This window comes from Apodemus sylvaticus, chromosome 1 (genome assembly GCF_947179515.1).
Source record: "Apodemus sylvaticus chromosome 1, mApoSyl1.1, whole genome shotgun sequence".
Taxonomy (NCBI): Eukaryota; Metazoa; Chordata; class Mammalia; order Rodentia; family Muridae; genus Apodemus; species Apodemus sylvaticus.
In genome coordinates this window covers 20,133,027-20,155,326 of record NC_067472.1, presented here as the reverse complement: position 1 = coordinate 20,155,326, position 22,300 = coordinate 20,133,027, and the positions used below count along the sequence as shown (strand labels likewise).

General features: G+C 37.2%; 1 protein-coding gene and 1 pseudogene across 5 annotated transcripts in view; one reads left to right on the top strand and one right to left on the bottom strand.

Moving 5' to 3' along the window:
- Lcor (ligand dependent nuclear receptor corepressor) overlaps positions 1–22,300 on the top strand; it is a 105,759-nt gene that overhangs the window by 34,239 nt on the left and 49,220 nt on the right. For all 5 annotated transcript variants that reach the window (XM_052186002.1, XM_052185985.1, XM_052185994.1 and 2 more), the window contains exons 3-4: positions 9,289–9,354; positions 9,767–9,846. Coding sequence is in view for 4 of the 5 variants with exons in the window: in XM_052185985.1 (XP_052041945.1) it covers positions 9,289–9,354; positions 9,767–9,846 (146 nt within the window). In the remaining variant the exon portion in view is untranslated. The remainder of the gene's footprint in view (positions 1–9,288; positions 9,355–9,766; positions 9,847–22,300) is intronic.
- Positions 1,068–9,168, bottom strand: LOC127684388 (ubiquitin-40S ribosomal protein S27a-like; annotated as a pseudogene).

The window sequence follows — 22,300 nt, the reverse complement described above, 5'->3', positions numbered from 1 at the left end:
TAGGGAAAGGGATAGTAACAGTCAGAAGTCAGGGATGGGAAAGAAAAAATGAATTTGAACTGTTTATTTATTCAATACTGTCTCTTTTGGTGTGTTATGTGTCTGGGTTAGTCCAGGCTTTACCTGCAGTGGCTTACACATGGCAGTCAGCGACAACTTGATTTTCTTCAGCTGTGGGGTTTAAAGGGTCGCATGCAGCTATCAAGTGACTTACCATCCTGAAAAAGTGGGGATTGAAATAAGATGAATAGAATTCTTAATGTTTGTTTTGATTTTTCAAGACAGGCTTTCTCTGTGTAGCCCTGGCTGTCCTGGAACTCACTCTGTAGACCAAACTGTCCTTGAATCCAGAGATCCAGCTGCTTCTGCCCATCTAGTGGTGGATTAAAGGTGTGCACTACCACCACTGAAATTTGACTGATATTTCTAACCTGAGTGACCCTCATGATGCCACTTTCATACTAAGGAAAAAAGGAAGAGTCGGTAGTGAAGAAAAGGGAAAGGTAGAGGAATATCGAGCTTTTCGAAGTACTGCAACCCTTTTTTAAAGTTCCTCATGGTATGGTTACTACCATCCTTAAAATTATTTCCGTTGCTACTTCATAACTGTAATTTTGCTACTGTTTTGAATAAAAAATAACTGATGTGCAGGATATCTGATACACATATATGTGACAGACACACACACACACACACACATAGGTTGAAAACAACTGAATTATGATGTCTTGGTACACAGTGTATAGTGGGCTATTAGAAACAAGATCTAGAGGAAGATTTCGACACTGGTGAGTTGTCAGTACATGCACGATAGCTGAAATCTTAATTTTGATTTGATTATGGTTTTGGGTTTTTTTTTTTCAAGTTTCTTCTTTTTTTTTCTTTTTTCTTTTTTCTTTTTTTCTTTTCCTCCTCCTCTTTTTTTTTTTTTTTTCCGAGACAGGGTTTCTCTGTGTAGCCTTGGCTGTCCTGGAACTTACTTTGTAGACCAGGCTGGCTTTGAACTCAGAAGTTCAAAGTGCTGGGATTAAAGGCGGAGTTCTTTCTTTTTATTAACTCAAACACAACTACTTGTCTTCTGGTTTTTTGAAGCAGTAAGTCAAACAACACTTGCCACAGTCACTGTCACCCACTTGCCTGTCAATGTCACCCAGGAGAACCCCAGCACTGCCCTCATCAGAAGGACACTCTACAAAGTCAGCTAACTTTGCCATTGTCACCCACCTTACAGTATTTCAGCACAGACAACTTAACCTTCTTCCTCTTATGCTTATTCTTCTTGGGAGTGGTGTAAGACTTCTTCCTTTTCCTAGCACCACTACGAAGTCTCCACACAAGATGAAGGGGTAGACTCCTTCTGGATGTGGTAGTCAAAGTGCGGCCAGCTTCCAGCTGCTTACCAGCAGAGATCAGCCTCAGCAGGAACTGCTTCCTCATTCTGGATGTTGGGCTTTACATTTTCTATAGTGTCCGAGGGCTCAGCCTTGAGCTTGAGCTTGATGGTCTTCCCATAAGGGTCTTCACAAAACTTTGAATGGCTGCAGCGGCAGCTCCACCCACAGATCTGAAAGGAAGAGTGGAACTGATTGTGGTTTTAAGAGTTTTGTTTGTTTTTAAACACTCTGTGTGTGAACTCAGTTGCAAGTCCCATTACCAGTTGATCCATCTTGCCACCAAATTTTAAGTGTTTTAATGGCAAGGCATACATTTTATTTTTCAAATAATTATTTCACTTTATATGTATGAGTATCTTACCTGCATGTATGTATTAAGTACTACATGTGTGCCTGGTGCCTGAGGTCAGAAAAAAGGGGTGGATTCCCTAGAACTGGAGTTACAGGTTGTTTTGAGCTACCATGTGGTATTAGGAACCAGGGTCCTCTGCAAGAATATGTGTTCTTAACAGATGAGCCTGCTCTCCAGCCTTAATATTTTATTTTTTAATATGATGTAAATTCTTTTATTTTTTTTAAAAAATATTTGGTAATACATTTTTGTAAGTTTATGTGTATGGCATTTAGTTTTGCCTGCATGTATGCCTAGGCACTATTTTCTTGCCTGGTTCTTGTGGAGGCTAAAAGAGAGTATTGGATCCCTTGGGACTGGAGTTACAGATGTTTGTTTGTGGGTTTTGGGAGTCAGAACTAGGTCCTCTGGAAGAAGAGCCAGTGTTCTTAGCCTCTGAACTGCCTCTCCAGTGCTATCTTTTTAATTCTAAGATTAGCACACAAAGTCATATGCATAATAATTTGTCCCCACTCCTTCCTTCCTTCCTTCCTTCCTTCCATCTTTTCTAGGTTCATAACCTCTACCAATATGTGCACACTAACTAGGACCCATGTATGAGAAGAAACATGTATTATTTGCCTTTCTGAACATGGACTAACTCACTTAATTTGTACATTCATCCTACAAGTTTCACAGTTTCATTTTTCTTTGCAGGTAAAAAATTTTTTCTTGGACTACACGTTATCCATTTATCAGTGGATGGATATCTAGACTGATTCCATTTATTTCTTCATTTATTGTGAATAGAACCACAGTGGACATGGCCACATAGGCATCTCTGGTAGGACGTAGCCTCCTGGGGGTGTATGTCTGGTTGTGATATCCCTGAGTCATAAAGTAGTTCTGTTTTGTTGTTTGAGAAACCTCTGTACTGACTTTTATAGATGCGAGACCTGTTTATTCTCCCATTTCAGGAGTGAATGTGGGTTCTTTTTTCCTGTCAACATTCTCGGGTTTTTGTTTTTGTTTTTGTTTTTGTTTTTTTCTTTCTTTTTGCTTTTTGTTTGTTTGTTTGGTTTGGTTTGGTTTCTTGTATTTTTACTTTATTTTATTTTTGGTATAGCTGTTCTCAATGTAGTGAGATGGAATTTCAGTGATTTAATTTGCAGAGCATGAACAGTTCGTTCTTCTAATTAGTGATTGGCAGTTTGGTTTATGTGTATATGTGTCTTTTAATTTTTATAGCTCATTCTTTCTTTCTTTCTTTTTTTTTTTTTTTTTTTTTTTTTGGTTTTTTGAGTCAGGGTTTCTCTGTGTAGTCCTGCCTGTCCTGGAACTCACTCTGTAGACCAGGCTGGCCTCGAACTCAGAAATCCGCCTGCCTCTCCCTCCCAAGTACTGGGATTACAGGCATGCGCCACCATGCCTGGCCTCATTCTGTATTCTAGATATTAAGTCCCTGTTTGAAATGTAGCAAGGTAGAGCCTGTTCATTTTGTTCATGTTTTCTGAACTATGCAAAACCTTTTTAGTTTTATATAATTTTATTTGTCAAATCTTGAGAGTATTTTCTTGTGGTACATATAATATTGGAGTTCTATGCAGAAAGTTCTTGCCTATACTTATTTGAAGTATTTTTCCCTAAAAGTTTCAGAATTTGAGGCTTTAAAGTGCTCAATCCATTTTGAATTGATTTTTGTACAGGCTAACACATAAAAGCCTTGTTTCACTCTGGTATTAAATAGACTATTTTTTTTTAAGATGTATTTATTTATTATATTTGAGTACACTGTAGCTGTCTTCAGACACTCCAGAAGAGGGCGTCAGAGCTCATTATGGATGGTTGTGAGCCACCATGTGGTTTCTGGGATTTGAACTCAGGACCTTCAGAAGAGCAGTTGGTGCTCTTAACTGCTGAGCCATCTCTCCAGGCTATTTTTTAAATTAAGTATATATTTTGATACTTTACCAAAAAGTAGGTAGCCACAGCCGTGCTGTGTTATTTCTGGGACCTCTGTTCTGTTCCAGGTCTATGTGCCTGTTTTTGTGCCAGTACAATATTGTCTTTGTCAGTTAAGATTGGGTATTGGTGATACCTCCAATAGTATTCTTCATGGTTAGGATTTCATTGGTTATATGTGGTCTTTTTCGCTTCCTTGGGAATTTTTGGACCTTTTCCTCCTAATTTTGTGAAGATCATTGGAATTTTGATGGGGATTGCATTGAATTAGTTTGATACTATAACATATATATTAAGATTTTATGTATGTGTATATTATTTTGTCTGCATGTATCTTAAGTGTACCACATGTGTACCTGGTGTATCATATCTTCTGAAACTAAAGTCAAATAGTTTCAGTCAAATAATTTTAAGCCTCAATGTGGGTGCCAGGAACTGAATCTGCGTCCTCTGTAAGAGCAACAAGTACTTCTAACCACTGAGCTATCTCTCCAGCACCATTAAAGAGACATTCCATGAAGGAATATTTGTACAATCTTACATTTTAATAAGAACCAACCACATTTATATTGTTCAGAGGTGTTAGATCTTTTGGCCCTTATCATTTAATAAAATATTTTCAAGATTAATATTTGTATAAAAGGAAACAAGCTGACCTTAATTGGCTATGTATTTGATATATTCTTGCCATGTTATTTTTTTATAATCTATTTTTTATCCTTTGGAAATAAAAAAAAAAATGGTCCAGATTGTGATTCAGATCAAAGGGAGGCATTTGTGGGAAATTTTGGTCTGTCTTGTTTTTTAGAATTATTGGAGGAAATCGGAGCCTAACAATGAAGCTTAAGAACCTGTAGTTTATGAACCTTCTAGGAAGTGGGAGGCTTCTTCCTAGGCCTCTGGGATGTTAGCTTTAGTTGGGGAAAAAGATACAAGTGAAAAGAAAGACCAACGCACAAGACTTAGCGCACAGCAGTTGTATTTTGTAAAGTACTTCTGCCATGCTTGTACGTGTGACAGAGAAGAGGCGTTTGGCATTATGCTTTCCTATTTAAAGGGAGCAAGGATCTTAGTAAGTGAAGGGAGGAAGTGGAGGCCAGAGGCATAGGAGAGCTGTGATACCTCGTCTGCACACTCTAGCTGCTCAGGGTCCGCCTTGGGCCACTGGAGGGTCTCAAGTTAACGTATTTTGGTTAAGGAAATATTTATTGAAGTGGATTAAAGAATACTTTGAAGGAGATTGATACTTTTATTTAGACAAAAGTGAGAAACAGACGGGAAAATATTAGCAAAGAGAAATGATTATTGAACATAGTTAAAAAACAGAAACAAAAAAATCTGAGCAGAATTGTGTTGGGAAATACCCTAGAAAAGGAGATTGTTTCAGATTTATAAAATGATTTTATTGTTGGATGTGGGGTTGCAGGGAGGACTTGTTTGTTCTTACACAGTGTGAACTTTAAAGAACCAATGAAGTACTACTATCTTGGTGTTTTAAGTAGAATCTGTAGACACTGAAAGCTGTAGTAAAGAGACTTAGAGACAGGGTTTGAGACCAGTTGTGATGCTGATTAGGACTTCTTTGCAAGTAGTCAAGTCCTCTGAGACAGGTTTTAAAATGTGTAACAGTCTACATAAAGGTACTTTAAAAATCCTAGTGATTGACTGTGACAGCATGACAGCCTATTCAGTGTGCCTTTTTTTTTTCAGTAGCATAAACAAAAGTGTATTGATAGCACAGTAAACATAACTTGAGTCAACTCTTTCAAGCCAAAAGAGTAAGACCTGAAGTACAACTTATATTTTGCTTCAAGTATTAAAGCTTCATCTGTATCAACTTTGGAATTTTAGTTCTGTGTGTGGCTTGTAAAAATAAACTGATTAGTGACCAAATTCTTAATTTTGCTATTCAACTATTTTTTTTGAGTTTTCTTTCTAATGCTGCCAAAAATTTCAGACGGTTCAGTGAATGTGTAATAAACTTACAAAATGAAGAGAAATGTCTTATTCTTTGTTTGCCTGCAATCTTGGCTTGAGTTCATCTTTTTTAAACCAAAAATAAGCCCCTTAAACACCCGCAAGTTCAGCTGCTAAAACTCCCTTTGAACACCTTCCTTGCCAGTGTGCTGGAGCCATTCTTAGGCTACTGCTTGTGCACAGTTGCAGTGAACAGTATTCCTTACTTTTTTTTTTTTTTTTTTTTTTTTTTTTTTTTTTTTTGTAAAAGGAGCTCTGGCAAAGTTCTATTAAAGGAAAACTTTCCTGATGTACTTTTTATTTGTCTGGCAGGTTTCTAATTATTAAATAACCAGAATCACCTGAGTCACCTGGGTCAGTGGCAGCCAGTGTGTACACTCTAGTGTTTTCTTCACACTGTGGTGATAGTCATCAGTTTTAGCCAACATGGCATAGTATTCTGTTTCAGATTTAATCAAAGCAATTATCTTAGGTAGCCACTTTCCGTCTTCCCCGTATATACTTCCCACCTTCCATAACAGGATGGAGCCTAGGGTTGATTGACTCCAGAGACTTTTTCATCTTTGCAGCCAGTGCCTTTCTGCCTTAGGTATGAGATGGCCCCCCAATCAAGATCAGCCACCTAGCCAGGCATGGTGGCACACACCTTTAATCCCAGCACTCGGGATGTAGAGGCAGATTTCTGAGTTCAAGGTCAGCCTGGTCTACAGAGTGAGTTCCAGGACAGCCAGGGCTATGCAGAGAAACCCTGTCTCGAAAAACAAAAACAAACAAACAAACAAACAAAAAACAAAACAAAACAAAAAAGGATCAGCCACCAAGATGGTTGGGGAATACAATATTTTTTCATTATAGTACTTTGTTATCTTTCTTCCTGGCTTTTCTATGAAATCTTGGTATGAATTTTTGAGTGTCTTTGTTCTTGCCTTTTGTTAATGTCAAGCATAGCATGTGAGATAATTCAGTGTTGCTATGCAACTGCTAAATTCGATATTTATTATTAGTAAAACTGAATAGTGCTAATATCCAGTGAACAGAGAACAGTAAAATAAAGATTTATAGTGTGCAGTGCATATTTGTAAGGTTCACTGTGTTTTGGCAAGTGAACAGAAGAGAAATGACTTATATATGGTTACTTTTTAGAACAAAATTAGTGGTGGCAAAATCTTTTGACTAAATTTGTTGTGTTATTGACTGCTTGTTCATTTTTGTCTGAGTCCCTACTCCCCCACCGCCACCCCCAATATAGTACTCTAGTCAGGAGCCTAGTCTGGGTGTGAAACTCGCTGTGTAGCATAGCTCTGAACTTGGGGTGTTCCTGTCGTGTAACCTCTTGAATGCTGGCTGCAGGCACAGATCATCCAGCAGGCACTCCTCCGCACCCTCTACCCTACTTGTTTGTTTGTTTGTTTGTTTGTTTGTTTTTGGATTTGGGGTTTTGTTTTGAGACAAGAGTTTCTCTATGTAGCCTTGGCTGTCCTGCAGTTCCCTCTGGCCTCAGCCAGAGATTTGCCTGCCTTCTGCCTCTAGAGTGCTGGGCCACTCTGTTCTTTGTTCTGTAATTTTTTTCCTAATGGTTATGTATTACTGAATTTCTTTCTCAGTTGACCTATTTCAGATTTTGTTCTTTGTAGGTTTTGAATTATTATCCCCCAAGCTGTTGCTGCCTTTCCCCCTTTCTACTTTCCTAGTATTTCTTGCTGTATTTACATTTTTCCTTTTTGGAAACTGAGGACAGCCATGACATGGTGGTACACAGTTGTAACCTTTGCACTCTGGAGATTGAGAGAAGAGAACCAGAGGATATTATCCTGGGCTATTTATAGAAACCCTGTTTTAAAAATAAAATTTGACTTACTATGGGAGTTTAGAATTTCTTATAATTTTATATAAACACAGGTGAAAATATTAGATTGATCTTTCATGTAAGAACTACCAAACCAGCTGGATTTTTAGTTATGTAATATAATACATTCTAAGATTCTTAAAGGAACAGAGGTTAGCTGTTACTGAGAATGTATACTTTCCAGGGTTAAAGATAAATAGTATCTGGCCATTAATCCCGATTATTGCACCACCACCCCCTCTCTACTACCTCTACAACTCCTAACTCAAGGCCTTTCTTCTTTTCTAATATTTGGAAGAACAAGAGGACACAGTAATTAATTACATTAGGTAAATAGATGCTTGATTAGTGAGTAATTAATTAGTATTAATTTTGTGGATACCTTTAGGATAATTTGATATCAAGAAATAAAATTGAAAAATAATTGCTTTCTAATGATAAATCAAAAAGTTGCAGTTTAAAAATAATATAAAAATCAACTCTAATTACACTACAAACTTCAGCAGTTACTGTATTGAAAATTAGAGGTTTATAGGAAGTAGGGCAAAGACATTTTAATTACAATATTATTTTTATTATCAATCTAGCAAGATAGTACTGTTTCTGAAGTCTGTCTTTTACTTTTAATTTCAATTGTATATGTATTTTGCCTACCTCTGTGTCTGTGTACGTGTGCATGCACTGCCTTTGGAGGCCAAAAAGGACATTGAATCCCTTGGGACTGGTGTTACTCAGAGACAATTAAGAGCCTCCATACAGAGTCCAGGAATCAGACTCTGGTCCCAGGGAAGAGGAGTTGAGCCATCCTTCCAGCCCCTCAAAAGGCCATCTTTCCTGTCCTCTTTTGCTTTCTAAATTCATTAATATTTCTATGCATTTGGAAACTAATAATGTATACCAAATGTGTATGATATTAATTCTTTCTAAAGGTCAGAGTTAAAGTACATATGGATTCTCAGATCATTTGTAATAAGTATTTGAACTTTATAGTCAGGTCCTTGACATTTTTTTTCTTCTTGTTTTAAAACCTCTGTAGATTTCACTATTCTCTCTTAGGTTTTTCTCTTTGTTTCATAACACACAACAGCAAGACATTTAATTGTTTTTCATTAAGTACGTAACAGTATTTGATGTAGTCAGTTAGAAAGCCTGGTTTTCTTTTACTTTCATACTGATAAAGGATTCAATGTTTTTGAACAATTTTGTACAGCTATGTTTTTTTCCTCGGGTTTTTTCTCTTTGTGTACCTAGTGAGTTTTATTTTTTAAAAATGGACTTAGTTAATACTGTGTTGTGAAATAATTTACGACTTTGCCTTCTAAAATATTGTGAGAGAAGAAAACTGATTTTGAGAATTTTCTTTAGAAACTATTAACCTGAGAAAAATTTATGTATCAACTGTTATGCTGAAAAAAGGGGACTGTTTAGATTATTCCAGAAAGGTTATGGACAGTCCAAAGCATGATACTTCATCGGGAAAGGCGCTTTGTCAGAACCCCATTTCTGTAACGTTTTGTAGATGTAGAGGCTGTGAACCTCCATTCTTCCTTGGTTATTTCTAGTTTCTGTTCTGTCTTGTTCTTGAATGTACTTTGAATCTTCGTTGTGTGAATCATTAGCAAAATGCAGACACCCCCTTTTAGATTCTCAGGGACCATTTCCCGAGCATCCCTTCAGTATTACAACCAGTGATTCTGCAAACCAGAAGAAAGCAGTATTTTTCAATGAATATTGTGATGATGGATTTTATTTATTCATTTTTTTTTTTATCCTTTCAGGATTTGAAAGTATTCTTGAAGGGCTGTTTGGACCTGCATTATTAAAAGATCTCAGTTTATTTAAAGGTATTCAAAATATTTCTGGTATTTTACAATCTGGTGATTTAGGTCTCTTACTCAGTTCTGTAAGTGTTAAACTGCATTGAGGGCAGCATGTTTGCATTTAGTTTATACTGTTAGCATACGTGGAGTTAGCACAATTAACTAATGAGCAGCTAGAAATTGAGTGAAGAATTTTCTTTTTAGAGTTTTAAGTCAGACGTGGCCTGGAGGGCATAGTGGAAGGAATTCCAAGGTGTGGCTGTGAGGAGAGTATGTGTGAGTTTGATGAAAATAAAAGAATTTAAAGATAATGTGAAATACCTACCTTTTTAATGAGGTTTTCATAAGCTATACAATAGTTTTGAAGTTAGCTCTGTTTTATTTTCTGAAAAATTCTGGCTTATGATTATTAAAACTTTTTTTCTTACTTTTGCAGAGTGTGAACCTGAAAGCATTTCTGATTGGGCTTTTGATGAAAATTGTCTGTTCTGTTGCTTGAGAAGACATAAAGTAAAGGTAACTGAGAGGCTTAGGACATTGTCTAGTATGGTATTTTAGTTTCTTTAAAAGTTTTTTAATCATTTTATTGGAAGATTTACAGGAAAAGGAAAATTTGGTTGCTTGTTTACAAAAGATTTGCTATTAGCTAGCTTTTCAGTTTAAACTGTTTTTAGTGTGTTGATTAGCCTATTAAGAAATCTTATGTCCCAACATACCGTTATCTTATATATATTTAGACAGAAGAATTGACTGTTTCTCAAACTGTTACATTTATCTTAAATATAAAGTGTATGGTAATTCAAGAAATAATCATTTGTGTTACAAAAAGTTAGTAGTTAGTAATTTGTGTAGACTTAAGACTTAGTTTCTGTTTCAAGTGTTTCTTTATAATAACTGGCCATGAATGCTGTTTATCTTTAATTAGAAAGTAGCTCAATCTTTGTGTTTTCTGTTTTATTGCCTTAAGGAAACAAGACAAAACAACACAAAAAAACAAACAGGCTTTTGCTCTGGAAACTTTTCAGTTGCTGAGAACTCAGGGGGTTTGCCATCCTGCCTTGCTTTCATGTTGTCCTGTTTCCCACAGTTTCCTGCTGCAAAGTCTAGGGAACATTCTGATTTTTTTAAGGATTTATTTTTTATAAAGAACAGTCAGTCAGTGCACTTGACCACTGAGCTATCTCTCCAGCCCTGTTTTCTTCTTTCTGCTGTATAATAACTTTAGTTCATCCCCAAACTTTACCTCTAGTATTATTTCTGGACTGCTGAAATAACATAATTTGAATTGAACAAAAAGCCTGTTCCTTTTTCTAATATTAGGAATATTAAGTACCTTCTGTAGCTTGAAAATCTTTTGCTTTGTTTATGCTCTGCTGTTCTAGGATGGTGCACACACTCATAGGCTGTTTCCTCTTTCATAGGATTGTAATGAATGTAATTCATACAGTTATTTGTCAGTTGATAGTATGCCTTGTTCTTTCCCCTCTTTTCTGAAAGTTTTGAGTATTTGTTTTTGCCTTTATTTCAGCTGTTGAAGGTAGCCATGCTTATATCTTCTTTGTCTGTCTGTACTACTGTTGTGCTGGTTATTATCAAAAAGTAGCTTTTGACATCTGAATGCTATTGTGTGGTAGTTTAAGAACTTCTTACATATATTAGTGGTATCTTTTTCCTGTTTTCTCCATGAAAATCATTCCTTCTAATATCTACAAAGGTATACTTTGTTAAATAAATGAGAAGGTTTTTTTGAAAGAGTGCAGATACTCTTGCCTTCTTGCTCTTGCTCTGTCCTCTCTCTCCCTTCCCCATCCCTCCGCATTCTCCTCCCCTCTCTCTCATGGCTTGCCTCCCCTTCCCTCCTCCTATCCCTTCCCTTCCCTTTCCCTCAGCTCTCCTTTCCCTCTGCTCTTCCCTGTTTCTCTCTCTGCCTTTCTCTGTCACTTCTACCCTCCTAACTCCCCTCCCCATGCACTTAATAAACTCTATTCTATACTTAAAAAAAGAAAGAGTATAGGATAAAGCGGCATTGTTAAGGGTAGCCTGTAGATGGGGTAGATGGGGTAGATGTTTATTTAAATTCTGTTTGTTTGCATTTATGTGTGTATATATTGGATGTTAGCTATTGATCAAATCATTTAATAGGAATTGTGGTAGAAGAGAAGGAGAAACAGTTGTTTTCTTTTCATATTAGAATTGGGAAGAGAGCCATTATCTGCTGAGTGATGGATCAGTATGTTACTGTAATATGATTGAGAGTTTTCTGTTAATGTATAAGGATAAAATACTGTCTTAATATTCTTAGGAGAAAACAGATAAGACATGAAATAATGTATCATTTAAAAAAGATGTTTTTGTTCATTGTTTTTGGTCATTTTGCAGTTTTTTTAAAAAATTTTTTATTTATATGAGTACACTGCAGCTGTCTTCAGACACACACTAGAAGAGTGGATTGGACCCCATTACATATAGTTGAGAGCCACCATGTGGTTGCTGGGAATTGAACTCAGGACCTCTGGAAGAGCAGTCAGTGCTCTTAACCACTGAGCCATCTCTCCAGCCCCAGTTTTGCAGGGTCTTGGTTTTGGTTTTGATTTTGGTTTTTATCTTTTGTTTACACTCCAGATTTTATCTTCCCCTACTCCAGTTTTGCAGTTTTTAGTTGGGTTTCTAACTGGAATATTTTTCTATGAGGAGAAGGATGTATGCATGTGTGTGCACATATGTGTGCAGGTTTACTCAGCTATGTTTGTGTACACATATGGAGGCCAGAGGGTTGACTTTGGATGTCTTCCTCTATTGCTCTCCCCTTTATAATTTGTAAGGTCTCACTGAACCTGAATGTCACTGCTATCCCCCAGAGTAGCTGGCCAGTGAGCCCTTAGGATCTACCTCACCGCAGACATTTCAGGTGTGCACTGACCACTCCTGGCTTTTTCATGGGTTTTGGGGATCTGAAGTTATGACCAACTCCCCAGATGGAGGTTTCTATTTGACAGCTCAGCTGGTTCTAAGAGTCTGCTTTTTTCATTCTACACCTTCAATCTCCTTGATTTATTTGTTTTCAAGAGAGCCGTCTAGTACTGGATGACAGGAAATGAAGGAGCCTAAGTAATGTAACATTCTGTATATATCCTTTGTTGAATTATATTGAAAATGATTATGCTCTGGGACTCTTTGCAGGCATTTGTAGCATCTTTTCTGAGAAAGATTAGAGTTGAGAAATAAACCCACTACTTTGAAACTAACATCTGTAAAATGAAATTAAAAGAAAGGAAAGACTAAGAAAATATGGTAATACTCACTATGTAACAATGTTGTGCTTGTTCCTGGAGTCTTGAATTTATGATAAGATGATGTAGAGTACATCTGGAAAAGCAGAAGCAATGGCTGTTTGAGAAAGGTGGATGTTTTGTGTTTTGTTTTTTAATTTGAGGTAATAGAAATTTTAGCGAATAATAAGGGTAGTAGAATGGATAACATACAGCTTTTATATTTACTTACAGTAGGTTAAAAAAATCACAAAGTAGCTAACTATCTTTGGGAAATGGAACTGATAATTCATCTGTAGGTTACAATGGTCCTTCTTTCTAGAGGAATGTATTGTAAGACCTCTGGTGAAAGCCTGAAATCACTGCTGGTAGTGAGTCTTGTATGTACACTTGTGTTTTGTTTTGTATCTTCTTTTTTTGTTGCTGCTGTTGTTTTGTATGTATGTGTGTATGTGTGTATAAAGGCCTATAGTTTAATGATAGTAACCAAACTTGTAACAATCAGAATGCTGGCTTTCATGGCTTCCAGTCATCAAATTAATGCCTTTCCTGCCTCAACTAAATATTCTGATATATCGTGGCTGTAACTTCAGCAAAACTAGCATACATTTTACTTTTCCTTACAGTTTCACAGATTAACCTGTTAGTCTGTTGAGCTTTTTAAATTTTTTTATTCTTTTAAGATTGATTCATTTTTATATGTATCAAATGTTTTGCCTGCATGTACGTATCAGTGTTTTGTCTGCATGTTTGTCTATGCATGATGTTCATGCCTGCTAGGGTCAGAAAAGGGCATTGGATCATCTAAAACTGATCCAATGGGTGGTTTATGGATGGTTGTGAGCTGCCATATAGGTACTGGGAATTGAACCCAGATCCTCTGCAAGAGCAAGTGCTCCTAACCACTGCACTATCTCTCCAGCTATTATTGGTTTCTTAGCAGCCACAGCATACAATTCTTCAAAGAATAATGTGTATATGAGTGTGTTGTGCATTGGCAGTAGTGACCAGAGGCATTGGATCTCCTAGAGCTGAAATTATAGGCAGTTGTTAGTTGTTGAGTGAAATACTAAGAAAGTAGAACCAGCTTGTTCCCTGTTGACCTGGCTGGCCATGCACTGGAGATTAGTGGACATCACTTGCTCAGAGCTCCACCCAGCTTGCTAAGTTCCCAGTGGCGTGTCACTGTCACGCAAACCCTGTGCTTCAAATTCCCCATGGCTTTTGTGGTACACATCTGGCAAACCCATACTTTGCCACTGTACCTTTCTCTCTTGGACCCAGATAAGCCACCGCGAAGGAAAACACAACACAACTTAGTTCAGAAACAATGCTAACTCAATTTCTGGGCGCAACAACTAAAATCTAAGCCTTATTTAAATCTGATTCTTCTGGTGGCAAATCCTTGCAGACCTGCCATAATCCCTGGAAACTCTAGCAGCCACATCTTACCCCTTTGCTGTTCTGGTTCTAAAAGGAGGCCTCACTCTTTCCTGCTTCCTCTCTTCTTCGGGTCCAACCTGGAAGTCCCACCTACTCACCCAGTGATTGGCTCCTTTACTCATTAGGGGAATTGTTCACAAGAACAGCACCAGGCCTATCCACAACACTTAGTCACCTTATTTAGGTGCTAGCAATTAACTCGAGTACTTCTGAGAAGAGTAATACATGTTCTTAACCCCTGGGCTATTTCTCCAGCCCAACATATGATCTTTTTATTCTTATTATGTCAAGAACTTTGACCTCTTCACTTTTATGAAGTATTTTATAGCAAAAATAAGAATGCAATTGGAAATCTCCAGTGAGAAGAGTTGTGTAAATGGAATTGTAATACGGTATACAGGATGGAAACTTGCATTTTGAAGTAAATGATATATTTAAGATAAATCTGAGGCCTGCAGAGGACCTTCCGTTTTAGGAAGTAGAAAAAAAAAATCACTTTGAAAAGAACAGTAGATTAAAAGGGTCACCTGCTTTGCATCCAGTATCTTCCAGGTTCCACGTGGTTCCAAAGTACAAAGTCTTTTCTTTTTATTCTAGTAACATAAGCACCTGGTCATTTCTCAGAATTGAGCAGACCTTAATGAGGTGAACAAGTGCCCCAAAATATACTTTTAAGAAAATAGCATACCAAGATTACTGATTGTAGAAACTAGACTATTAAGTCTGATAGCATTAATGAGAAACGAGATGGTTGTAGATGTTAAGTAATGGATGTATGTTTATTAATCTTTCAAGCAATTAAAGAGTAATGAAGAAAACAAGAGCAGAAAATGAATAGGTGAAGAATTTAAGACAAGATTTTTGGAGCACACTGGACGCTTGATCGCTTTTTATAGTTTTAGGAAAAGCTGGAGAGGAAGAAATTAAGATGGGACATGGCTCAAATAAAGATTTTATATGGCTTTTGCAAAGGACCCAGATTCACTTTTGGCACTTATGTCGGACTACACAACCACCTGTAACTTCTCGGGGACTCCAACAGTTTCTTCTGAACTTTGCTGGAACAACCCCCTCTCCTATGTGCATATACCCATATACAGACAAGCGTATACACATAAGTAAAGGTTTTTTTAAAAAAAGCAGGCTGAATTAGGCAAGATGTTAAGAAAACCAACAGGAAATTAGCTACAAACTGTGGTGGAAGTTAGGAAACACTTAGCGTAATGTTAGGAGTCACAGTTGTCAAGAATTCAACAAGAATGTATTAAGTATTAAGTAAAAGTATTAAGACTTGTTGCCCAGAACTTGTTCCTAGAACTTCCTCATTTAGATTACTCTTCAGAGTATTCTAGCCATACCAACAACAAAAAGGTAGTTTCAAGAAAATTAATTGGTAAAATTACTTCATTCAGTCATTAAGCAATGTACTTTTAAGCAAGAAAAATATTAAAGTCTTTTTTTTTTTAACGTTTTATTTTCAATATTCTTTGTTTACACCCAAAATGATTTTCCCTTTCCCGGTTTCCCCCTCCCCATAAGTTCCCTAAGCCCTCTTCCCTCTGCCCATTCTCCTATCACCCCCATCCTACTTCTCTGTCCTGGTATTCCCCTACAATGCTGTAACAAGCATTTTCAGGACCAGGGACCTCTATTTCCTCCTTGGACGTCATTTGATACATGAGTCTGTGTGAAGGGGGCACTGGAAGAAGTACCAGTTTGATAGGGACTTTATTAAACATTTAGGTTGTTTGTGGTAATATTAATATCTTAATACTTAGGCATTTATCTTTTAAAAGTAGGATTTGTCATACTTCTAATAGTAAAAATCAACAACTGTACATTGCACTCATTACACAAAAGTACCAGTTAGTAGAAGATAAAGGTATTGAGTAATAATGGATCTAATATTTATATGAAGCCTTGAGCAGTTGGCTGGATGCCTCTATTTTAATACTAATGGCAAGACTCTTACAACTTTTTACAGATGTAGGGACTTCTATGAGATTGTTGAGTTTTCAATTTACCCCCCACCCCCATTCCCTTTCTCCCTCTTGCTCCATTCCCTCCTCGCTCTGGCCCATAGGTTCTTTATTGTTTGTTTCTCATTAAGGATGGCTGTGAGCCACCATGTGGTTGCTGGGATTTGAATTCATGGCCTCCAGAAAAACTGTCGGTGCTCTTAACTGTTGAACCATCCCACCAGCCCTTCAGTTTACTTTTGGGAATGTTTATCTTAATGTCTCTCTGTCTCTGAAGCCCAGTTTGTAGCCTCACTAGTGTTGAACCATTGCTACCTTGTGTTCCAAGCTTCATATGCTCACTTTCAGATGGATTAAACAGTCTCTCCGAAATTAATAAAAGCTCCAGCATCTCTCAGCCTATAAACATAGGAAACCTAGACTACTTTAGACTTCCCAAGAGACACCTGTCATTTGGTTTTTCCATTTCCTTTTCATAACCTACTCATTAACTTAGTAGTTTGCCTAGTCAAACTGAAGATAGCATTTATATATGGCAAAAATTGCATTGAGCACAATTTATACTTTGTTTATATAAAGAGCAATAAATTAAGATTCTCTGTTGGATGATTGACCTTAAAGTATATGAGCACTTAAAGTGGTGGCACCATTTTCTCTAAGACTTACTGGCATTTAAAACAATAGATGAAGGAAATTGGTATTTAAACCAATGAATTGCATCTTGTCAGATGTTCTAATTTCATTGCTAGAAATGTCAGGAGGCCATAGGTAACAGGCAAGACCATATAGCTATAGGCGCATGACTCTGGATGACTTTTCTAATGTAATCACTACAAAACTTGTGTGTATACACTTGCTTTTAGTTCCTATGGTATCAGTTTATAACAATTGTAACTTAATTTATATAGTCAAGGAACATAATACGCAGGAGTAGCTTTTCAAAGTCATCCTTTGATTTTCCAGTTACACTTGGGAAACCTAGACTACTTTAGACTTCCCAAGAGACACTTGTCATTTGGTTTTTCCATTTCCTTTTCTTACATTCCCTCAAGAGAAAATAAGCAGCCGCTAAGCCTCTTTCTCCAGTCTTACCTCCCAGTTGTAGGGTGACAAATGTTAGACTTCAAAAAGAAACTGTAAGAAATGTTTGGCCTTACTATTTAAAATTTAACTTCATTAACAGTTTATTGCTGGGAGGATTAGCTTCCATGCTGATATAAGTTTGTTCCATTGTTTTTTAGTGAAGTCTTTGCTGTTTCAGGGACCTGTGAGTGTTTTAGGTCTGGGAGAAGTTTAACCTTCTCTCAGGTCAGCAAAATATGCCCTGATTAAGCCTTGCCTTCGGGCTGTTTTTAAGTACTGTCAAGGTAAAGAGACTGTGTAGGCAGCAGAATCTGCACGTGGCCTGTAAGACCTTAAGTATTTACTATATTAAATACTTATATATTAAAAGAATACTTCTTATTCTTTACTCTTAGTGACATATTTGGAACCTAGTATCTTTTCCACCCTGAAACTAATTTTCAAAACTGAAGTTTTATTTATATATGGTAAAACTAATTCAAAGAGTAGGGTTAGTTGATTTTTGGTAAGCACTTTCAGTTGTGTATACATAACCATCAACATAGTGACCATTGCTTACCTTGATGTTTTCTCCCCTTCCTTTGTAGTTAGTCTTTTTCCACAGACCTCCAGGCTTATACAATCACTAGAGTTTTACCTTTCCTAGAATTATATACGAACCTGCAATATGCAGTCTTATGTTTGACTGTTTTTGCTTAACATGAGTTTTTAAGACTCATGTTTGTTTTTGTGTATAATCTCTGTTCCTTTATTTTCTTTGTAATTTCGCTTAGCATAGATAAGCCACAATTTAGTCATTCATTTATTAAAAATTATTTAATGTCTGCTTTCCTTGTACGTGTGTGCCATATGCCTAGTGCTGCAGAGGTCAAAAGAAAGTTTTAGATGTTTTAGAACTGGAATTATAGACCGTGAGCCACAATAGGATGCTTGGAACTCAACCTCTACCCTTTGCAAGGACAGGGATTACTCTTAACCACTGAGCCACCACTGGCTTCAAGCTGTTCATTTGAATTGTTGTTAGATTATGAGTGGTGTGTATCTTCATGCTGAGTAGTATTGTGTGTTATTCATCTGACTCAGTTCTTTCATCACATAAGAGAACACCAGTGTGCCACATTTTGCCAGTGTTGTCAATTTTTACATTATCCAGTGGGTATGAAGGGATATTTATCCACTACAGTTTTAATTTTTATTTCTTGGATGACCATTTATGTTGAGATTTTCATTCACATTCATGTCTCCCTGCTTTCTTGCCATTCCTCTCTGTTTATACAGACACAACTTCATATATATGATAAAATAATTCTTTTACCTGTTTGCTGTTTAAGTTCTTCAATGTAATTTATTTACCTGTTTATTCTGGGAATCAAACTCAGGTCTCCAGGGGTATGTGGAAAGTGCCTTTACCCACTAATTTCATCTCCCCAGCCTCCTCTGATCCTTTCTAATAGTAATAAACATAGATTAAGATACAGTCTATATTTGAAAACATACTTTGAAGGTTTTCATTGCCATGTCACTCCAAAAAGCAGTCAAGTATATTAAGTGATATATTTTCAAAGATTTCTATTTTTATTTTTATGTATGGGATATCTTGCTTGCATGTATGTCTGTGTACCACATGTGTGCAGTGCCCAAGTAGGCTAGAAGAGGTCATTGGGTCCCCCTGGTACTGTAGTTACTGACAGTTGTAAACTGTGATATGGGTGCTGGGAGTCAAACCTGGATCCTCTGGAAGAGTAGCTAGTGCTTTTAACTGCTGAGTCATCTCTCCAACCCCCATTAAAGTTTTTAGTAAAGAGCTTGATGTCTTATTGGACAAGATCTTACTTAGCCTGTTCACTATTGCTTCTTAGCACTGTTACAGCTTTAGATCTGGATGGTCAGATTACAGTGTGTTGGCAAATTTTGTAGTTCTTTTCCTTCTGTCTCCTACTGTCCAAGGGCACATTTGTTAGTTTGAGACAAGATTTCACTATGTATTACTGGCTTACCTGGAACTCACAACATAGACCAGGCTGGCCTCAAACTCAGATCCACCTGCTTCTGCCTACCAAGTGCTGGGATTAAAGGTGTATGCCATACCTTACCACCCTCTCACCTCAGTATCTTTAAAAGAAATTAACTTGAGGACTTGAGGGTCATTTTCAATACTGATTAGTCTCACGTAACTCATGAAGGAATCTACTTTCAATTGATTTTGGAGTCATTGCACAGTATTAAAATTTCCCAAGGTTCATAATTTTTCTCTGTGTTCTTAGGGAAAGTAACTGTGCTAGTCATCTTAGCAAATGTCATGGCTTTGGCAAGATTTAATTCTATGTATGTATGATAATTCTTTAATGTAAAAAAATCATAGCCCTTAAAATAGAACAGTAATAGAGTTCACAGACACATTTTTCTCTGTTCTGCAAGCATTAAGCAAGCAGTCGTAGACACATGAAAGCGGTGAGAAAAACCTGCAGGCAAGTATACCATCCTTCTAATAAAGATCAATGTTAGAGAAACTTAGTTTAATTTTTTTTTGATTTTTTTTTTCATGCACCCCAGTCTCCCCATCCCTCCATATCCACCCTCCACCTTTGCAACCTTCCCGCAAAAGAAAACAAAACTAAAAAGAAGGAAAGAAAGATATTTCACTGTGGAAGCTGTACTGTTTTGCCCCAACAGCTTTACTTGCATATGTCCATTGCAGTGAGTCATTGGCCTAGTTCAAGACTTCTGGCTTCTGCTACACTGTCCATACTGGATCCTCGCTGAGGTATCTCAGGTCTCCTGCTGTTGCCCTGTGTCATGTGGATTGCAGCCTTGGATCCGCAGGACCGACTGGGCCCCTTCATCTGCTCCAGCTGTTTTATAGGTGGGGTAGATGTTGGGCCAGCCCAACTCAAAGCTGTGTATCTGGGCCTGGATGGTATTTGAGCTGTTCAGCCTGCCAGCTCTCCTCCACCTGCCCCACAGGGCCAGCTGTCTTGCTTTACCCAGGCGAGTGGCGGGGGCCATCTCACCTGCAGTGACATTATATTAACTCTTAAATGCTTGCAAATTCCCTCATTTTTCAATTATTTATCAAGGAATTAAAAAGCCCAATAACTGTGTGGTTAATTACTCAGTAGTATGTCATTATGATATTTAAGTGGATTTTGGAGACAAATTAACTATAGATGTGAGCTGACTTAGCAGCTTATATCCTAAAGCAAATAACTCCTAGCAAAAAACTCCAAATAATTCTAGTTTAGACCCTCAGCTTTATTCCTATTTGTTTCTGGCCCAAAGCTTCTTTTTTTTATATTGAAGTAACCATTGTCTTTTAGTTATTTATTTGTGGAACAGTGTCACATTTTTTTTATTACACTTTACCAAATCATATATAATGCATGTATTTAAAATACAGATTGGTGGAGAAATGATAATGGAGTATTTGTTGATTTCCTGTTACCGGGGTATTCAGTTCTGTTAGTTCTGTGCTGCATAAACTTGTTTTTATTAGTTCTTTGTGTAGTGTGTGTATGAGAGAGAGAGAGAGAGAGAGAGAGAGAGAGAGAGAGATTGAGATTGAGCAAGGGACAGTAAGATATGGTTTATTGTGGGTCATTGCTGTATAAGATGTTTGTTTTTCTACAACTCAGAGATGAGTTTGCCACTTTCTGGGTGCTGGGATTAGAAGCATGCACCACCATACCTGGTTTGCTCTAGACAAAGATGTTTAGTAGACAAGATGTTTAGTTGCAGTTGATAACATTATGATTAAAGTAGAAAACAGGAGAAATGTATGATTTTGTTCTACTTTTAATCTTTAGTTATTGTTCTGGATAAAGCAAATGAAACAACTAAGAATGAAAGTCATTTGTACATGTAGTATATGTGTGTGCACAGTTAGATTTGGAAGTGTATTCATTCACATGTGGGTAGAATAGGTTTGTGGAAGTATCTTTTTCATTCCTTTGCTACTAAGTTTGGTTTTTTGTTGTTGTTGTTGTTTTTTTTGTTTTTTTTGGGGGGGGGAGGGACAGTCTCTGACTGAAATTGAAGTTCAGCATTCGGTTGGACTGGACAGTCTACCAGTAGCTCTGGGGTCCTCTCTAGGGATGGCATTGTGGCTCAGACAGCTGACTTCTTTCCTGAGGGCTAAGACTCTACATTCAGGTCCTTGTGCTTGCATTACAATCATTTTACTGATTGGACCATCTCCCCACTTCTTTTACACAGAAACTCAGATGTTCTTCTAACATAGGCCTCAAGAATAGAGAACTCTATAACTCTTCATAAGTAGACATACTAGAGTGAAACTTAAAAATGCCTAAACCCATTATTAAAGAGCAAAATACTTTTGGCAAACAATGCAGAGGAGGCTGGTAGCTCCTTTTTAGTATCAATTGAAAACTGTTACTGTTAGGCTGGGCAGTGGTAGCACACACCTTTAATCCCAGCATTCAGGAGGCAGAGGCAGGTGGATCTCTGAATTTAAGGCCAGCTTAGTTTACAGAGTGAGAGTTCCAGGACAGCCAAAGCTACATAGAGAAAAACCTGTTTGGAAAACAAAACAAAAAACTTAACATTACCAGAAAAAAGAAACATGCAAAAAAAAAAAAAAAAAAAAAAAAAAAGAGAGAGAAAGAAAAGAAAAAGAAAAAGCCTTCCTGAAATCTAAGTTTCAAATATTAGTAACAGTTTACCCCTGCAAAAGCACTTCATTATTCTTGCAACAGACTTAGCAATTTATGCCCCAGTATATGGCAAAAACAGTAGAACAGTCATTGGAGGATAACAGCCTGATGTGTGGCATAAACGCAGGCAGAGAGCAGATAAGTGGAGGAGAGCCAGGCTGCACAGAGATAGTGAATAGTAATGACATAGTCATCTAAGAAATGGCACTAGAACTTACTTTTCAAAGTTGGATGAGATGATTTACTCTTGCAGTTTCAAGCAAGAGTTTGAATATGTTTGAATTGAGCCTGGATAAATACTGAGGTCCTGCTTCATACATGGGGAAGACCAGAGCACTGTGAATCACTTATACCCAGCAGACATAATCTATATCAGCCACATTACTGACACTTACTAGGTACTCTGATGTGTCTTCAAGTTCTAAATATAGTTAACATGCTGATCTAGAAATTACCTCTTAATGTGTAGCTAAGAAAATGAAAATAGACATCCATACAGAAACTTGGGCAGTTAATACTCTCATTC